Source organism: Arachis duranensis, chromosome 1 (genome assembly GCF_000817695.3).
Source record: "Arachis duranensis cultivar V14167 chromosome 1, aradu.V14167.gnm2.J7QH, whole genome shotgun sequence".
NCBI lineage: Eukaryota > Viridiplantae > Streptophyta > Magnoliopsida > Fabales > Fabaceae > Arachis > Arachis duranensis.
In genome coordinates this window covers 102,128,039-102,149,339 of record NC_029772.3, presented here as the reverse complement: position 1 = coordinate 102,149,339, position 21,301 = coordinate 102,128,039, and the positions used below count along the sequence as shown (strand labels likewise).

The 21,301-nt window shown below is 28.1% G+C and overlaps 1 protein-coding gene across 2 annotated transcripts; it reads right to left on the bottom strand.

Annotated features, from left to right (window-relative positions):
- Window positions 1–12,317: 12,317 nt before the first annotated feature.
- Window positions 12,318–14,110, bottom strand: LOC107469253 (piriformospora indica-insensitive protein 2-like). 2 transcript variants are annotated; one of them, XM_052254414.1, is made up of 3 exons: window positions 13,811–14,110; window positions 13,216–13,624; window positions 12,318–13,143 (listed from the first exon to the last, which is right to left on the bottom strand). In XM_052254414.1, the coding sequence occupies exons 1-3, from the start codon at window positions 14,030–14,032 to the stop codon at window positions 12,392–12,394; spliced, it is 1,383 nt and encodes a 460-aa protein (XP_052110374.1). In that variant the 5' UTR covers window positions 14,033–14,110; the 3' UTR covers window positions 12,318–12,391. The 2 variants fall into 2 exon arrangements, with proteins under 2 accessions (XP_052110374.1, XP_015944118.1); XM_016088632.3 differs by having other exon boundaries at window positions 12,318–13,624.
- Window positions 14,111–21,301: the final 7,191 nt, after the last annotated feature.

Here is a 21,301-nt window from a genome sequence, read left to right as displayed (position 1 = left end):
AATAGAAAAAAATTAGTAGTAAGACTGAAACTAGTATCAGGATAGAAGAAATATTATTGAAAAAAATATATTTATTTCTATATATGTCATCAACACTATTTATGTGACTGAAAAGGAATAACATTCAAAGTATCGACTGGAACTCGATTTATTCCTAAATTATTTAATAGAGTATTTAATGTTTAAGTTTTTTATTGGATTTTTAATTTTATTTATATATCTATTATAACAAATTTCTTATAATCATTTTAGAATTATTGTCAAGATTAATGTCTTCTTCTTAAGATAGAATGTAATTTTTATCATTCATATTTATTAAATGATAAGAAAAAATTATAATATATATTTATGACCAATAAAAATTTTAATAAAAGATTAAGAAATTGGAATTGTGCAACATTATCGAAATTTAACTCCCAAATTAAAGAATGACTTTGATTGAAAAGTATATACTTAAAGAATTGAAAAACTAATATGACAGATGAAAAGATAGAAATTATTTTAAAGATCACAATTTTTAAGATTTTGAACCACTTAAATTTTTAAGATTTCTTAAAAATTGCATTGTCCATGCTAATATTATTGTAAGTTATTTTGTCTTTAAATATTTTTATATAAATTTTTAATTTACTTTGAATGCATAATTATACTATCAATCTATTTATAAATAACTTGAATATGTATAAATTTTTTTGACATATTACTTTAAATGAACTTTTATATATATATTAATTAGATTGAAACAAAACCTCTGAGTACTTTATCTAAGAAATTAAATAATATAAAAAAATAGATAGAAAAAAAAAAAGAAGGTATATGTTTGACCATTATGAGAGTGATCTTTTATATTTTTAATTTGAAAGTTGGAATCAACTCAGAGAATGCGTCAGAGATTTTTTCAAAGAATTATCATATTTGCATGATACAATGAATAGTAATCATGGATGATTGGATAAAAAATAACCTTTAGTAATACACAATGGAATAGAATATCTTATGAGAGTTAAACAAGAAAAAGAAGTTTGGCAAAAAATAGAAAAAGAACTAGTAGTAGGGTTATAATTAGTATCAGGACATAAATTAGTAGGAATATTTTTTGTGAAGATATAATTATTTTTAGAGATGTCATCAATACTATTTCTGTGATTGAAGAGGAAGAACATTTCGAGTATATAGTGAAACTTGATTTATTCCTAAATTATTTAACAAAGTATGTCATGTTTAAGTTTTTGATTGGTTTATTATTTTTATTTATATATTTATTATAACATTGTTGTTATAATTGTTTTAAAATTATTGTATGTTCAATGTCCCAGTCTCAAGATGGAACGAAATTTTTAACCATCCATATTTATTAAATGATAAGGAAAAATTAATATAATTGCATGATACAATGAAAGTTATTTTTAAAGATCATAATTTTTATGACTTTGAACCACTTCACTTCTTAAGATATGTTAGGAATTGTATTGTTCATACTAATATTATTGTATTTTTTAATTTTTAAATTTATTTTTGATGTATAATTATATTATCATTCTGTTTATAAATAACTTGACTATATATAAAAATTTTGACATACTATTTTGAATGAACTAATTTTTATATATATATATATTTTTTTAATCACGTTGAAGCAAAACTTTTAGAGTATTTTATTCAAAAAATCAAATAATACAAAAAGATAAATAGAAAGAAAAAAGGAGGTATATATTTTTGGTAATGATGAGAGTGATTTTTTAGATTTTTAATTTAAAAGTTCGAATCAACTCAGAAAATGCGTTAGAAATTTTCTCAAAAGATTACCATATTTGCATGATATAATAAATAGGAGTAATCGAGTATTGGATAAAAAACAAAATTTAGTAATACACAATGGAAGAATATATCTTATTGGGATTGAGTAAGAAGAAGAACTTTGGCAAAAAGTAGAAAAAGAAACTAGTAGTAGATCTGGAATTAGTATCAGGATAAAAATTAGCATAAATACTTTTGGTGAAGATATATTTACTTGTATAGATGTCATCAACACTATTTCGGTGACTAAAGAGGAAGAACATCCAAAGTATCGACTGTAACTCGATTTATTCCTAAATTATTTAACAGAGTTTGTCATGTTTAAATTTTTTATTGATTTATTAATTTTATTTAGGGATAAGTATGATTTTGGTCCCTAACGTAGAGGCCGAAAATTTATTTCTTCCTCGACCTTTTTTTTTGCTACAAAATGGTCCTCAAGGTTTCAATTTATTTTAAAACCGTCCTTCGGACCAAAATGCCCCTATCCCTTCTTCCCCAAAATCATGCAAATTACTAGCAGAAACACAAGCATACGCACCACCACCACCACCACCACACCCACTGCCACCCACCACCTAACACCACCATCATCATGATGGAATCATAAGAACTCAGAACCAGAACCACCACCACCACTCTCCACCCACTGTCACTCCATCACCATCTGCATAACACCAACCAAAACTCAGAAAATCAACATCATCATCGTCATCCTCATCAGAATCCAGAACTCAGATCCAGAACTCAAACTCAGACAAACAAAAACTCAACTCAGAAAATTATCATAATCAGCAAGAACCCAGAATCAGCAACAATAATACTCCAAATTCAAATTTCATCAACAGCAATGTTTCACAATAAATTTCACAAAAAATTTAGAAATTTCACAAAAATCCAATTCACAGAATTCACAGAAGAAGAAGAAAAAGTGGCAGACGGCGGTGCGACGGTGGGGTTGGCGGTAAGAAGAAGAAGAAGGAGAAGAAGTTTTATTTTATGATTTTTTTAATGAGGGGTAATTTGATAATAAAAAAAATAAAATCGGTAAAAAGGACGATTTTAAAACAAATTGAAACTTTAGGGATCATTTTGTAGCGAAAAAAAGGTCGGGGACGAAATAAATTTTTGGCTTCTACGTTAGGGACCAAAATCGTACTTATCCCTTTTATTGATATATTTATTATAACATTGTTGTTATAATTGTTTCAGGATTATTGTTAAAATTAATATTCTGGTCTCAAGATGGAATGTAATTTTTAACCATTTATATTTATTAAAAAATAAAAAAAATTATATTTTATATTTATGGCCAATAAATATTTTAATGAACGATCAAGAAATTGAAATTGTATAATATTATCAGAAATTTAACTAAGGTACATGCTTGGAGAATCGAAAAGTCAATGTGATAAATAGAAAGATGGAAGTTGTTTTAAAAAATCACAATTTTCATGATTTTAAACCACTTGAATTTCTAAGATTTTTTAAGAGTTGTATTGTCCATGCTAATATTATTGTAACTTATTTTGTGTTTATATATTTTTTTATAAATTTTGAATTTTGATACATAATTATATTATCATTCGATTTATAGATAACCTGAATATGTATAAAATTTTTGTCATATTAATTTAAATAAACTAATTTATATATATATATATGTGTGTGTGTATAATTATGTATGTATTTTTTTCAATCAGGTTGAAGTAAAAGATGGAATTGTACAGTTTAAACAAGGTGTGAATTTGTATATACTTGCTAAAATAAGTAGAAAATTTTATCATGTTATTCTAGATTTTTTGTATAGTTTTTATGAATTTGTGTATAATATGGATATTTTTATGTTTAATGTAGAGAAGTTGTAATTTCTAAGTAGCCTAAGTTTAGTGAACAATATTTTGTAACTATGTCTAACATTATGTGCCTTAATTTTAAAACAGAATTCTATGATCAATTCCTTAATATTGTCTTGTTTCTTCCTCAATGCCAATAGCTCCAAGAATCTGAATAGAGTGTCTTTCTAGACTAATATACTGCTTGTTAACAAAGGATAATAATAGCTGTTTTCTTATGTCATTGGTGCTGTCGTAGTATTGATGACTTCTAATTTTTTAGCTATTAACAAGTCATATATGATACTGTTATACTACTATTGTAAGCTAAATTGTGTTGTATTTACTTTTTCAAAGCTTAGTATTTCAATACTTATTCTATGTGTAGGTAGGTCACATCCTAGAGTATTTGTTGTATCAAGTATACAGGTCTTTTGAGTAATGAACAGAGAGATCATTGAGTAAATTTTCTTTTGTCATGGATCATTTATTATCAATGAGCTTAGGCCTTTAATTCCCAATGGGCCCTTGCCCCTGTCCCTAGCACACTTACATTTGTTTTTAATTTACAATGAGAATATAACGTTTAATAAAAAATTCTAGCCCAATAGAGCCCAATTAACCAAAAATCCCCGAAAATGGGTTAATCATCATTTTCGGTGGCAGCAGGTCAGCAGCACCACTGTGGCCGCTACCATTTATTTTTAGTTTTTAGACGCTTTCAATTAATTACTAGTGTTAAATCCGTACGATGCACGAGATTATATTTAAATTTGATAAGTTAAATTAAAAATAATATTTTATAACTATATATTTTTTAAATTTAGTATAACATTATCATCGTTGTTATATAATAAACGTGTTAAATATATTGTTTTATCTTTATTCAAAGTAAAATATAAATAGAAGAGTTTGAAGTTTATAATATTCTTGAATTATAAGGAGGGAGACATGAAAAAAATAAAAACATATATAACTATAATAATAGCATGTTAATTTTACACTAAATTTTATATAAAAAAAGCTAATAAAAATTTATCAGCAACCCAGTATCTTACTAACCTCATTAGAAAAGTAATTGGCATAGGATGTTGTGCTCCTTGTTACACATTTCATTTCAAATTTGAAAAAAGAGTTATAAGTAAATTAGTTGTATCTATAATAAATATTTGTACAAAAATATAAATCATAACATGCTATTAAAATAAAAATAATATTAGTCTTACCTAAATATTATTAAAAACCTCTTTGAACACGACATTTGTTGTTGATGACTTTGGATTACCGTCTTCGTCTAGAATTAAAACTCTGAGGTCACTGCGACTCTTAACTCTTGACAAAGCAACATAAAGTTGTCCATGGGTGAATACTGATTTTAGCAAATAAAACCCTACATGTGATAATGATTAATCCTGACTCTTGTTAATGGTCATTGCAAAGCATGCTGTTAATGAAAATTGTCTCCGTTGGAACTTAAATGGCAATCCTGAATCTGAAGGGAAAATATGCTATTATAAGTTCTTATATTATCCTTAAAGTGTTTGCTTCTCTGGTATGCTCCAGATATTAAACCTTGCAAGAGTTGAGGTGGACGTTGCAAAAACGGCAGTTGTACCTTCCCTTGCATACAACATATTGAGAACTCAATATTGGATCTTGACTTCTATGATCTCTCCTCATACCACATCATGGCGTCACAATGGCGACAAAAAAATTCTGGGTCACCAATATCTATCACATCTAATAATCACCAAAATAATAAATTATGTTTCAGTTATATCTGCAACAAATACTTTATATAAAAATATACCTTTCTTTCACCATGTTAAGTATAAAAATAATATTTATAAAAGATTACCGAAAACTGCAATTTATGGATTAAAAAGATGAGATCATATAATACAATTTCATTGTGCCAACCTCAAGGTTTAAGTTTTACATGCACGCTAATCAAACAATAAGAATTACAATAAATCAATATTCAAATACAAAAATTATAATATATAACCATATCTTAGTTTGAATTTTAAAAACTTAAACACTAAACGATAATTTTTTGTTTATAAAAAGCATAACAATAGTAAATAATAAAGTGATGATATTGCTACTTCTTAGATTACCTGTATTCTCAACAACATCGAATATGGCTGGGTATTCAATTTACACAGAATCATCTAATGTAGTCGTATTTTCAATAATATCCTTAACTTCTGCAATAATTTTTGAAAGATTTATAACCAATTTCTTCAAGAATGTTTTTCTTTGTCTTAGGTGTCTTCCTTTTTCAGCTATGTACATTTCTTCTAATTCTTTAGTATCTAAATTTAAATTAGATGTACTTGCTCCTGTAATTATTAAAGATAATAAATCAAGTACTTTATATTATAAAAAAAGAAAAATGAATATATGTTAAATGTTTGAATCAGCTGAATTATATATATATATAAAAGAAGTAAAATTTTAGGTTTGTAATAATTTTAATCTATCATGCTTATTTTATTATGTTTCTTTTGAAATAGCATAGTCTTCCTATTCAGTCTTGTATCTCTTTGCAATCAAATTCAATTTGTATACTCCAATGAATCTATAATAATTATTTAGTATATACCAAAGATTGTTTTTAATTGACCAATTAAAAAGTTAAATGCTTGGTCTTTAAGTAATAAAAGCATATTAACATTAGCTGGCTTTGCAACTGATCGATATTGTTTGATCTTTGTTGAAGCTGTTGTTGACTTGTCTGATGACATGGGCTATCATATGCTTCGCATGTGATATCCGAATTACTAATATCACTAATATTGAAACATCGTTCTTTTTCACCTACAGAGAGTGTAGATTAGTAGTTAGAGACCTTGATCGATATGGTGTTGGGTTATTACCTAATAAGATAACTCGAGATATTAGTTTTGAACATCTGTTAAAGTTTATAATTGAATAAATAGTAAGAAAATCAAAATATATAAAGTGCATGTGCATTCACACAAGTAAGTTTCAAAAAAAATCATCCAAAAATCAATTATTGATGCTATTTGTAATGTTTGACAACACCGATTGAAAATGTACATCATTAAAACCATCACTCGAATTTTTCGTAAATTTTTCATAAACAAATTTAGTAATATATATTATGAAGACAATATATATTAATAATTTATTACTTGTCAATACCTAAATAATATATAGAAATTATTGTATTTTATGAGCTTTCATTCGGCCAAAATACTCATCACATGTTAGTTATTTTTTGTATGAAAACTACCTTGAATTGTGTTATGCTTTGTATTTTTTTTGTCTTTTAATATCAATCTTCGATAATAGTATACTTAGTAGATTTGTCATCCTTTTTAAGAGTTCTATTATTTTTAATTCCAGTAAGATATCTAACAACATCTGAAATGGTTTAAAATAAAATAAAAAATTGTTGTAAATAAATTTGTTAAAAAAAACACAGAATAAATCAATAAATTATCAATAAAATAAATAAATTTATATATAAATTATACTTTTTTTAAAATAATAAACTTACCAACTAAATAGGTGCAATCATACCCAGGAGTATTGAAAATGTCAAAACTCACAAACTTAAATCCATATCGTAGGATCGATGATTCTGGAAGTCTATGCACATCAGTACGTCGGTTTAAATTTATCACATACTCATGATGTGTAGTCTTGAAGTAACCCTTGTTGAGTTCAACACCAAAATATCTTATTTGATAAGATATTTCTTCCTCCAGCAAATTCACGAATCGAGACACAAAATTCCTCTTAACTGAGGTGTGTATTTTTCCTCCCTAGAATTAATGAACAAAAATAAAAAAACGATTAGATGGGAAGAAACAAATAAATTTAAAGTATAAATAATATAAATTTAAAATAAAATAGAAAAATATTAGTAGAAAACTCACGTCTTCATCGAGCCAAACCATCTCAATTGAGTATGGCAATGGAGAATTTCTGTAACTTGGTAGTGTCCATAACTGTATTACTCGTATACGTACACATAAATTGTTGATTGTAGGATTAATGTCAGTAATTTTGTGAATACCAGCGAAAAAAGTAGAGAGATTTTAGATATACGGAAAGAAAGGGATTGATATACTTTAAATTGTGATGCTTTACATCTCTCATAACTTATACTATTATAGTTGTATCATAACTAACTTTTTTTTTTTAATTTGGTTGACTTTAATTTAAAATTTAAAAAATAACAAACTAAGTAAAACAACCCAAACTTAAAATTTGAAAATAACAACCTAAACAAATAATATTTAAAAACAACCGAAGTATTAGTATGTAACAACCAAAGTATAATTAACATAATTTTTTTTAAAACTCTAAATTTCTTTAAAAGAATTTATGTAGCTGCAATTTAAAAAAAATCAACAAAATTTTAAAAAATAATGCTAAAAAGAATTAATAGATTTTTAAAAAATAGTGTTAAATATAAAAAAGAACCATCTAAGTAAAATAATTTAAAATGTAAAAAATAACAACCTAAGTACAACAATCTAAAATTTAAAAAATAACAGCTTAAATAAAATAATTTGAGATTTAAAAAATAATAACCTAAGTAAAACAACCCAAACAAATAAAATAATTTAAAATTTAAAGAATAATAACCTAAGTAAAACAACCTAAACTTAAAATTTGAAAATAACAACTTAAGCAAATAAATTTATAATTTATAAATATAAATCTTAAAATTTCTAGTGACGACACGTCAACAAATAAACTCCCAAACTCAGCGTATGAGTGCCACTTTAGCAAATGAGCTCCCCATTTGTATTACTATAAAGATTAAAAACAACGCAAATTTATGATAAGAAGCTCCTTTGCTTCTTAACGCACTGTTTGGATCACTAGAAAATGCAAAGAAGAAAAATGCATAAGGGAAAATAGATGGAAAACTTCATTTTTCATTGATTGGATGACAATGAAAATTGGAAGGAAAGGAAAAAAAGTGGCATGAAATCAGCTCTCAAGTTTTTCTCTCACTCTTGCAGAGAAAATAGATGATAATATACAAAGTGAAAGTCAAATTACTAATTTATCCATAATGTTAAAAAAATAAAAGAAAAATGAAAGGTTTTAATGTAATTTCATTTGGTTATAATTTTTTTTATTTTTTTTATCTATTTTTTTTCGTCCAAACAACATAAAAAAATAATTTTTTTTTTATTTTTTTTCTTTTCATTTTCTTTTCTCTTATTTTTTTTCTTTTATTTTCCATCTTCCATCCAAACAAAGTGTAAAAGTTAAAATCTTTATTGTTTCACGACCCAAACACGGCGCAAGACTCCGAGAATAAGTTCCATTCAATCATGAATTCATGATGGGCAAGCTCTTCCACACTCCCAAATCAACTTCCAGGTTCTTCTTCCTTTTCTTCCTTTCTTCTATTATTATTATTATTGAATCTTTCGATTCTGTTGTTCCGTTTGGCAACATTCATGAATGTTCTAGCTTTGCATGACATGGTAAGATTTGAAGTTTTTGGCCTGTGTAATTATTTATTTGAGGATTTAATTTAATTCCTTGTTTTTGGATCTTTATTTATTTTTTAAAATCAGGTTTTATGTGAACTAGGTATTGATGTTATGTATTCAGTTATGGTAGATTGCTAGTTGAGGATTAGCTAGTAGTAGTTATAGATAAGATTCGCGGCATTTCCGTTATCATGCATAGTTGAATTTGTGGATACTCAACTCATGTTTCTCTGATAATGTGGCATTCCACTTTCGAGCGTAAGAAGCGTCTTTACTCAACTGCATTTTGGGGACTGCTGAGGTACCACACTCGTGGGAGCAAATCTATTTCATGCTTTGCTAAACCCATTTTCCATCTATATATCGTGCTTGCTTTCTGGCGTGGTGTACTTTAACATTTTCTTATATTATTATATGATTTTTCTATTTATATTTACCCCTAAATAAAAAAGGAATATTTTTCTCAACACCAGCAGCAGGGTATGCCATTCTTTATGTTTGTTATATAATTCTATTCTGTGATTTTCTAATTAGTATTCCTTTAATTCTCTGGAGAAAGTTGCTCTAGTTGACAATTTCAGAGAACTTTGTTCTTCTCTTTTGGGGATCTCAGCTATGGACAATCATTGTTTCTTGATTTTGGAAATGAAATTATTATTAGCGCAGTCAACAGGAACTGAAATTATTATTGGCTCTGATGATAAGAATATACGTGAAATGTGAACATTTAGATGATAAAGCGTTGAACACTACATGCTTAGTTACGTAATTAAGATTTAGCAAGTTAATCTTTTAATATATTTTCAAAATGCATGTTTGCTTTGTTGCTTCTCCTCTAAAGTCTGGTCCTGACAACTGCATCTTCTTCATTTTCACTGCTTTCCAACAGAAATAATTAAAAACAGTGCATCTCATCTTACCAAAACATGACTATTCCAAATAAAAATTTTGTTGGATTTTTTTTCTTTCGTATAATATAAAAAAAAGAGTAATTTCTAAAACAAATTAAAAGGACATTATTTTTTTGGATTCACTTCTTTGTTGAGTTTTCGTAAAGTTTTTACCATACCCACAAAATTTGCCCATCGCATCGACAAATCTGCCTATTTACAAAATTTGCTTACGTTATGGTACGATTTAGATGGTATTATTTTTTTTCAATTAATCTAATTTTCTTCAAATAATTTAAAATAAAATTTTTAGTTTACAATTTACATAGATATACTTTAAATTAATAATTTAATGTAATTTGAGAAACATCTTTTATTATTATACTCTATGATGCACGGACGGTGATACGGACACGGGACACGCCGACATGTGAATTTTAAAATCTTATAAGACACAAAGACATGCATAAATATAAAATATAAAATATAAAATATTTTTTAGATAAATCGTAATGATATTTTGATATTTTATTGATACCAAAATATACATTAATTTTGTAATTATTTTTAATGTTTTATTTTAATTATATCAATTATTTAAAATATTTTTTGTTTTAATAAATAATAATATATACTATATCTAAATTTATTTCAAAAATATATATTAAGAATAAGACTGGACACGCTGATACGGGACGATATTTAGGTATGTCCAAGCGTGTTCGAGAAAATTTTTTTATTTTTTATTAAGACAGCGTGTCGGACGAGTGTCGGTGAGTGTGGTATTCGAAATGTGTCCAACACGCAGACACAACAATTTAGAGATTATACTCATATAATTAATTATGTTTATTCGGTTTTTAAAAAAATTAACTTTTTAAAAATAATTTACTCATATTATTATTCTAATTTAAAAATAATACGAATATATATGTTTAAAAATGTTAAATAAACCTACTTGTATTGATTTTAAAATTATCTATACTTCTATACTATATATAATGAAAAGTATACTACTATATATAATAAAAATACAAGAAGATTTGATGTCCAATTTTCTTTTCCTAAAATATCCTTTGTTGCTCATAATTTATAAAAAATATTATTCCCAAAATTTAAACCTATAACATTTTATTTGTTCATTTATAAACCAGTTAGCATATCAACTAATTCAATTTTTATTATTTTTACACATTTATAATCTATATATCTCTAATCTATAATTTATAGTATATATAATGGGAATATAAGAATATTTGGTGTCTAGTTTTCTTTTTCTAAAATTCCCTTTGTTGTATATAATTTATAGAAAACGTCATTTTTAATATTTGAACTCGTGACTTTTTGTTCATTTATAAACCACTTACTATCTCAAATAATTCAATTTTATTACTTTATACATCTATCTATATCTATCTATCTATTCTATACTGTATATAATAGGAATACAAGAAGATTTGTTCGTTGTATATAATTCTAAAAAATATTATTTCCAACATTTGAACTCGTAGTCTTTTGTTCATTTATAAATCAGTTACCATCTCAACTAATTGAATTTTTATTACTTTTATACATATTTTAATTTTAATACATAAAAGAGTGAATTAATTGGCACGAATTGATACACTAATTTAAAATAATAAGAGTATGTTTATTTAAATTTTTTAATTTAAAAATAATACAAATACATGTATTTTTTAATTTAAAATTAACAATTTCAAATAATTAATTTTTTCAAAACGAATAAATATAATAATTAATCATATAAATTCAATAATCAAGTGCATTTATTTTTATAAATTAAATTAAATTATTAATTTAAATTATATTTATTTAAATTTTAAATTAAAAATTTTATATTTGTAGAATTTTAAATTACTTGAGTAAAATTGGATTAATTAAAAAAATAAAAATATACTAATACTATCCAAATCGTAAAAAAATCCGTTGAACTCATAAACCAACTTTGTGTAAATAGGCAAGTCCGTTGTTGTGATAGACGAATTTTGTGTGCATTGCAGAAGTTCCCTCTCTATTAAACGAAGCTAATGAAAAGACAAAAAAAAAGTAGATTATGGAAAATAATGTCCTTTTAAGTTGTTTTGAAAATTAAAATTTTTTTATATTTTATGAAAGTGAAAAATCCAAATTCTGTATGCTTAAAACTCCAATTGAGCAGGGAAGTCAAATAAAAATAATAATTATTATACACATATGCTAAATTAGAGACAATAAATAATGTATGTACATAAATCCGAATATCATAAGTTACTAGTCTAGGCATGAATGACATTGGTCAGAATGAATAGTTAATATTGTTTACTTCTCTAGAGTAATAGTAACACATGTGGTGGTATCAGTTTTCTCTGAAATTAGCCTAAAATGACAAATTCCACAGCAGCACAGTAAGAACTACATTTACACTAAGAATCAACCATACATCATTGAATACAAAACTTGAAATTCCAAAAGAGGTTTCTACAAAGGAATCCTCATCATAACTCCCTTCACTCATCTCAAAATTCTCAACTGTTGAAACTCCCTCAGAATTAGTTATTTCCTGTAAACAAGGTTTCACACTATAAGGCACTGGTGTCACTTGTTTGGCAACGTAGCACAAGTTTTCATTATTGTTCCAAGCAGCAAACCGCCTTCCCAATTTCCCATAAAACTCTTGTGAGAATTCAAGTCTCCCTGTCAAGTTGTTTCCATTGACATGAAGAGCTTTAAGACATGGCAGGTTCTCAAGATTCCTAGAGAGACTTCCATTAAGGTTGTTGTTGCTAAGGTCAAGAAACCTTAGCCTTTTCATTTCTGTTATGGACTCTGGCACACTACCTTCCAAACCCATGTTGGAAAGGTCCAAAGTCTCAACTTTTGTGAAACTTCTCCACTTTGTTCCCAAGAGATCACCCCCTATTGGATTGTTGGACAAGACCATATCTTTTAAGGAAACAAGTTCTTTGATTGTCTCAGCCAAACCACCAATAAGTTTGTTATGACTCACATCAAGTAATGTGAGATGCTTTAGCCTTCCAAGCTCCATTGGCAACAACCCTTCAAGCACATTGTTGCTCAAATCAAGCTTTAGAAGTGAACTCCAAGATCCAACTATTGGTGGTAGTGAACCTGAAAGATTGTTCCTGCTTGCATCAAATATCAAAAGCTCAGAAAAGCTTCCATAAGTTATTGGAACCTCACCAACCAAGTTGTTTCCAGCAAGGACTAGTTGTCTCAACTTAACCAAATTGCCAATACTTCGTGGCAATTCACCTGTGAGACTATTTTCCAGCAAAACAAGAGATTGAAGGCTTCTAAGGCTTCCAATTGTGGATGGAATTGTGCCAACAAGACCAGGGTTTGATCTGAGTATCAAAGATTCCAAACTTTCTGAGAACTTCTCCCAACCTGAAATTGGGAGTGTAACTGGATTTTTGTTAGGTGAAAGAAAGCAACTGGTTAATGAGAGAACTTTGAGGTGCTTGAGCTTGAATAGTTGTTCTGGGAATTTAGCATCATTGCTGCATATGAGAGAGTTGTCAAAAACTTGTCCAAGGTTCACAACAGTTACATACCAGAATCCATCATCATATAGTTCACATGAAACTCCCTGCAAATTTATTCATGAAATCAAAAAAAGAAACTATAAAGAATGCAATGATAGCAGGTAAAAGTAACATTTTGACATTCAACACAGTTTACTAAACACTGTTATTACTGTTCCATTAAAGTTTTGACTTCTAAAAAAACAAAAAGAAGGAACAGTAGAAACATTGTTGTGTTCAGAATTTCAAACCTGTATTGGAGTCCAGCCACAAGGATCTGGATAAAGGTCTGAACCATTCCACCATTTTCCTACAAAACCCTGAATCACATTGTAGACGACTTGCTTCTCTTTCTCATCCATTGGTGACAATGAAGAAGAGTCTTGTCCCTCACAAACACAAAAAAGCAAAACCATGAGGAACATAAAACAAACAGCTTGTGTGCACTTCCTTGATATAATCCTAATAGCCATAAATATCACAAAATCAAACAATCAAGTCAGAAAAATTTAGCTCAGGAAATTGTGAATTTTATCAGAATAAGTATAGCAACTATGTGTTAATAGTAACACTTGTACTCAAAAGGACGGAAATGGAGGCAAAGGTAATAACAAGAGTGGTTCTGAAAATTTGAGTATAAAATGGTTAAAAAACATTGATGGGGTAGAGAGGTAAATTGACCAATAGGGTTGTGGCGAAGAAGTTCAGCAGTTCAGGCTAATGCATGTGCATGCGCATTTTCATGTGCCTTTTCTTTAGTTATTAATATTATTGTTCAACTTGTTATTGACCATAATAATTTCTCTAATATTTAATTCCCACATGGTTATGGTTTGAATGGGGGAAGGGCCTTAAATGAATGAGGGAGAAGCAGAGGAAGATTCATCCAATTATTAAAGCATAGCTTCAAAAACTTTTGAGAATAAATCTGATAATCTAATTGCGCGTTAGATTTTAGGTTAAAAGATTTTTAATTTAAAAACAACTGTAGTATTTAATTTAGAAAGAATATAACTTGCTGTAGGCCTGTAGTAGAGCATTCAAATTCTCAATATTTGTTTGAAGGGATAAATATAAGGGTGTTCATGAATCGGATTCGATTTGTATATTCACAAAAATTACGGATATCGATCCGATTCACAAAATTATCAGATCAGATTAGATCGGATCCGATCCGATCCGATCCACATACTAGTAAAATCGGATTTCGAATTTTATATAAATATCTTCATATTCATGGATTCATAAAAATAAATAAATAAATAAATAAGTAAATATTATTTTTATGTTTGATTTTAACTAATAATTATTTTATATGTGTATTATTTTTTTATTATTTAAAAAAAATATGTTTATAATATTTTAAAAGTAAACATATATAAAAGAGTGGAAAAAAAAATAATTTTATTAATATTTTTAATAAAAATAAATTTTTAAAAATATATTCGAGATCAAATTCGATTGGATCCAAACTTAAAAATCGCAGTTTTAATATAGATCAGATCGAAATTTTAATCATATCCAATTCAATCTAATTCCGTTCACTCCTTAATAAATGAACTGACCATTTTTTACTAAGCCAAGTTAGTTTAAGAAAAAACACTTAATCAAAGTATATATAAAATCTAGACATCATTCTGGATCCAACACCTCATTTTCCAACTTCAATATCAGTTCTTTAAAATGTTCTTTGTTGAAAGTTGGTGGTCACATTCAGAAGTCACGCATGTATATTTATTCTGCATTAAAAAAAAGTCAGGAAGACAATAAATTTTTTTTTGGTAAAAAGATGTTATCATTATTATTACTAATGTATCAATCCTTATTTTTATATATGTTATTGAAAAAGTGTAAAATAGTAATTTAGTCATTAAGATAGTTAGTAAGTTCTTTAATTTAATAGTTAATTGTTTCTTGTTCAAATTTAAGGAATACTTTTTTACACTAAAAAAAAAATCGAAATACAAATATTCATTATATATAAGTATAAATTATTATTATTAAGTTCATATACTATATATAAAAAATTAACCATCGTCATTATATATTCTACCGTTGTAAAATAATTGATAAGAAAAGAATTCATAAATTACTAGTTATTTATTTATAATGTTTGTACATCCGAAATTAAATTTTGTCAAATTTATTATATTTTATTATTAATTTTATAACTAAAATGCGTCACATATATTTTTTTTATTTTACTGTAATTGAAATCAAATTTTTACCTTTAAAATTAAAGAGTTCTTTTTTTCTTTTTCCTTTTCTCTAACTCTCTAATTCATTCATTCACTCTATTTTTTTTATGGTGAGTTCTACCCAACCCCCTCTAAATCAACATGTAAATTACCCCTTATGACATGACATGTTTTAATTGGATGTTTAGTTTTAGTTTGAGTTAATTTATCTTGATAAGAGTTAATATATTAACTACAGTAGAGTAACTTTGTAATTAAATATTTTTATAAGAGGGAAGAATATATAATTTCTGTAAACATTAAAAAGTAAAGTTATATTTCTCATCATTGTTCAGAAGCTCAATGCCCATTTTTTCATTCCTCTCTGAAATTGAAAGAAAAAATAACTCAACCTGTACCTCACTCCTCTTGCTTAGGGTGTGTTTGGCAAACGCGTTGGAGAGCAAAGAAGTACGTTTGAACTTCTTGAAAGTTTCACTTTTATGTTTGGCCATTTTTATCTTTCTGAACGCAGAATTGATTCTGCTTCTGAAAGCACGTTCAGGAGAAGCTAAAATTTGTAGCCTCTGCGTTTCATGGTTACTTATTATCCTTGGAAAATTAGATGAAAAATTTATTTCTTTTTTACCAACCCTACTCTTTATTTTCTTCTTTGAAAAGGATACCAGTAACTTTTACCTTAACAATAAGTCTTTGTAGTTCTTCCTACTTCTTCATAATTGTTCGTTCTAATTTATTTTTTCATTAAAATAGTTCAGATTTGTTTTAATCACCAGCAAATTGAATATTTTAATTTTTTTATTTTTAGTACTCATTTTTATATTTTAATTTTTATATTTTTTATTATATTTTTTATTTATATGATAAATATTTTTATATTATTTGTGTAGTGTTCTGATTTCTTATGTTATATTTTTATGAGTTTTTTTTATCATTTACTATATTATTTTTTATAGGTATATTTTTTATGAAATCTTTTTTTTTTATTTTTGTTTGGCTTTGTTCATATGATTTTTTATTTATTTTATTGTATTTCTTTTATTCATATGACAAATGTTGTTGACTTTTTTTATGATATTTTTATTATTTTTTTGCTCATATGAATTTTTTTTTCCTATCCTTTACTGCATTGTATTTAGGTTGTGTATGAAATTTTTTATTTTTTTATTTGATTTTATTCATACGAATTTTATTTATTTTTTATTGTATTTTTTTGTTCATATGATATATATTGTTGATTTTATAGAATTTTTATTATTTTTTATCTGTATGATTTTTTTTATTCTTTGATGTACTCTATTTTTATTTTGTATTAATTTTTTTATTTTTTATTCTGACTTTGTAAAATTTGTAATTGTAATTATTATATACTACGTTTATTATCAAAATTTTGTATAATATAAATTATGATCCTATAAAAAAGGACAAAATAAATAAAAAATAATTATAAGTAACAACAAAACCATAAATAATGAAAATTTATAGTAAAAAATAATACTAAATTAAAGAGTACTAACAATACTAGAAAAATCATAGAATATTTTCTTTTTGTTTGACATTATAAAATTTATAGTACTCTCTTTCATATTTTTTTTTGAAAGAGAGAAGCTCAACACAACAAGTGAAGCGAAACAACATAAGAATCAGTGAATATCATAAAGCAATCTAAGTAACTCCTATCAACACTAATGCTTATCCCTTTGTCATCTCCGGCATTGCCATCAACAACAAAAAGGATCTACACCTAACCACTCCTTATAGTTCATGAATGACATATGAATGATGTCGTCAACCCCTCTTCCTTTATTCTGAAAAATTCTTCGGTTCCTTTCTAGCCAGATGTTCCATGTAATCGCACAAAATCCCATCAACCACCTCTTGCGCTCCACCTTGCTAGCTGATATCTCAGTCCAACTTATGAAATGTTCTTTTAACGTCCCCGGGCAAGACCATAGCCTCCCGACAAATGATAACCAAGCACACCAAACCTGCCAAGAAAAATCACAACCAAGGAACAAGTGGTGACTATATTCAATGTTCTTGTTACAAAACACACATACAAGCTATAATTTAATTATCAATAGTTTAACTATAGTTAACATAATCACCAATTAGAGAGTGACATGTCACAGAGGGTAATATACATGTTATTATTGGAAGGGTAGAGTAGAATTTACCTTTTTTTATATATTATTATTAATGACTAATTACAAATTTGACAATATAAAATGAACAACATAAAATTCTTTAATTATAATTAAAATTAAATTAAAATTAAAATTAAAATATAGCTATATTATATTACTAATTTAACAACCAAAATATGTTATGACACACCCTTTTCTTAAAATTGAGATGAAATATTTTCTTTCAAAATTAATAAACTTCCTTCTTCCATCCTCTTATATATCTACCTCACTCCCATTCTTTATTTCTCTCTACCCTTTCTATTCTATATATAACCTTAGAGTACTAATTACCCAAATCAATCTCTAAGGATTTTAAAAGCGAACATTTTAGTCCAAAAAAAAAAATTAATACACACAGATCAATCTTCAACCTTTTTTTCGTCAGACATATCAGTCTCCAGTCCATTTTTTGACGTGACACACTAACAGAAAATGTTGAATTGGCACATAAACATGCACATGTGGCAATTAAGTATCCACGTATTTGAAAAAGACAAAATCGTCCCTCGCCTTGTAGTAAAAACAGTGTCGTAAGATGGCAATCCCTAAATCGCTAATTCACAAATTGCGATGCCGTTCTTCCCAACAACAATAGCTTCCAAAACTAACATGCTTACGTACCCACCCATGCGTCTTATCCTTCCAATCTAATACCGACATAGACACACACAACCCTCATTCTCTCTCACTCCTCTTCGCCGCAACTTCAATCCCCCTAATTGTCGCTGCCACATTCACACAAAGCAACATCGAGAGAGCACACATTTTCTGGGAGGTTCCACCCGCACCCTCACCATTGTCTTTAGGATGGCCCAACTCGCCCTCAGAACCTTCTGCCATAAGCTTCTTCCGATATGTCCATGTTTTTGGTGGGGCTTCTATTCGTTGTATTGCTGCAGGATCAGACAGGCCTTGCAAGTCCCTGAACACGCCACTGATATTGGTGGCAGCAGGGTTGGAGAAGTGACTAAATATATACAACAAAGTTCTGATGGCTAGATTTCTACTGAGTTAGTTTCCAAATTTGAAAGGACAAAACCGTCGACTAAGAATTTCTTCTTGGTAAGAGAGAAATAACCTCGTTGATACTATAGTTCTCAACCAACAAGTAATGCTCAAATCAAATTTTAATATAGTTGTCACAAAGTTCAACTCCAATAAAAGTAAACCGAAGTATTCAAATCTCGGGTCGCCTCACAAGGAATGGGCAAACATGTGCATCAATATTGGTTAGAATTCCGGGGTTGGGAGTCATGATCGCAAATTTAAACTACTAGACTTAGTATGTAAGGAATCTTAAAGTGCAAGAAACTAAATCAAGTAACTAAAGCAAGGTATGATCAATTTCAATCCAACAAGAGAACATGTAATCTATTTCTAGTCTATAACTAAGTAAATAACTAAACTAACTATAACAATAATCAAGCAATTGGGATTTTTGATTTTCAAATATGAATAATAAAAGGAACTCTTGGCTAGGCATAGAAATTGGGGTCACCATCCTTATCTAATAACCATATCTTGACAATTGTGAGGATCCAAACTCATTAAGTTTACTTCTATGCTTGAAGTATGTCAAATGGCTTGATCAACATCAATCCGTAAGTCCTAACCTAGCTACTAATTGACTTAGTAGTAGGCTAGTGTCAATGGTTATCAAATTGACCACTAAGGGTTCTCAAATCACCAAATCAATTAGACCCAATGACTCAAGTTTATCCAATTCCCTTAGCCTAGACTAAGAGTAAAAAAGACTACTCCATAATCAAAGGAAACATTTCATCAAACACATGGTATGCACTAACAAAAGACATATTCAAATTGTAAATTAATTGGAAATTACAAGTACCCACTAACAATTATCAATGGAAAACAACTCAAACAACACTATTAATCATAGAAAATATCAATGCACTAATAGAAATTCAAGATCCACAAAGTTCCTAAAATAAGAAGAAAATGAGAAATAACAAGAAAATTCAAATTCAAACACAAGATCTAAACAAAATTATACTAGAGAATTCAAATTAAATAATTGAAACTAAAATTAACAAAATCCAATTCAGAATTTCAACAAGAGAAGATCAAAACAAACTAAATCTAGAGAGTAGTAAGAGTTTTTTTTCTCTCTAGAACACAAGAACAAAAAACTAGCCAAAATTGTATGTAAAGTGTGAATGATTGATTCCTCCTTTCCCCCCCTCAATTCTTGGGTCTTTTCCATGTAGAATCCAGTTGGATTTGGGCCTGGAACTCCTCAGAAATCGCTAGCCACGAGTGCACGTCGACCACTCGTGCGCGTCGTCTGAGGTTTTTCAATCTACGCATATACGTCATGTCACGCCTACGCGTCGTTGGGATTTTTGCCAATCCACGCGAATGCGTCAACAATTGTGTGCGAGTCTCAACTGCATGTATCAACGCGTGTACGTCAGTCACGCGTGCGCATCGCGGTCAATTCTCCAAAACTCCATTCTCCATGTTCCTTCCACTTATGCATGCTTCCTTTCCATCATCTAAGTCATCCTTGCTCTATAGAACCTAAATCCATTTAACAAACGCATCACGGCATCGAATGGTAATAGAAGAGGATTAAAATATAATATTTTTGGGGTCAAAGAAGCATATTTTCAACCATGAAACAAAATCTAGGAGGAAACACAAAACCATGCAATTTATGAGAATAAGTGCGAAAAATATTGATAAAACCCTCCAAATTCTACACAAGATAAACTACAAAATTGGTGTTTATCACATCCCGTGAGAGAGGCAGCCACTGTCCGCCATCAGAGACTTGTGGCAGTGATTGGAGGAATGCCAAGATACTCATCGACAGGGGCAGATACACGAAGAAGCCAGGAGACGTCGCCGATAGAAGTCTTGAGCTGTGACAACATCTTGCAAAATGCAGCGGGATAATGGTGAAGACACGCTTTGATGAACCTGGAGATTTCAATTCCTGTAGATGAAAAACTAGGGTTTCATGAGGAGCTTTAGTGATGAAGAACGGGACCTCCATTAGGAACGATACCGATTTTTATTACAAGGTCAAGGATTGTTTTGTTGTCTATCTCCTACACGTGAACACTTAATTACCACGTGTGCGAGTTTAGGTGCCAACTCAACGTTCTCCGTTAGTTAGTCTCACTAATGAACTGGAGACTATTATTTCTGATGGAGAAAAACGCTAGGAATTAATCTGTGAATTAATTTTTTCAAAAACTAAAATATCCACTTTTAAAATTTATGGGAATTGATTTGAATAATTATTCATATCTTTGTAATTTATATTTTATATTATATATTACTAATTTGACCAATTAAAATATATAAGAAAATATTTTTTATTATAATT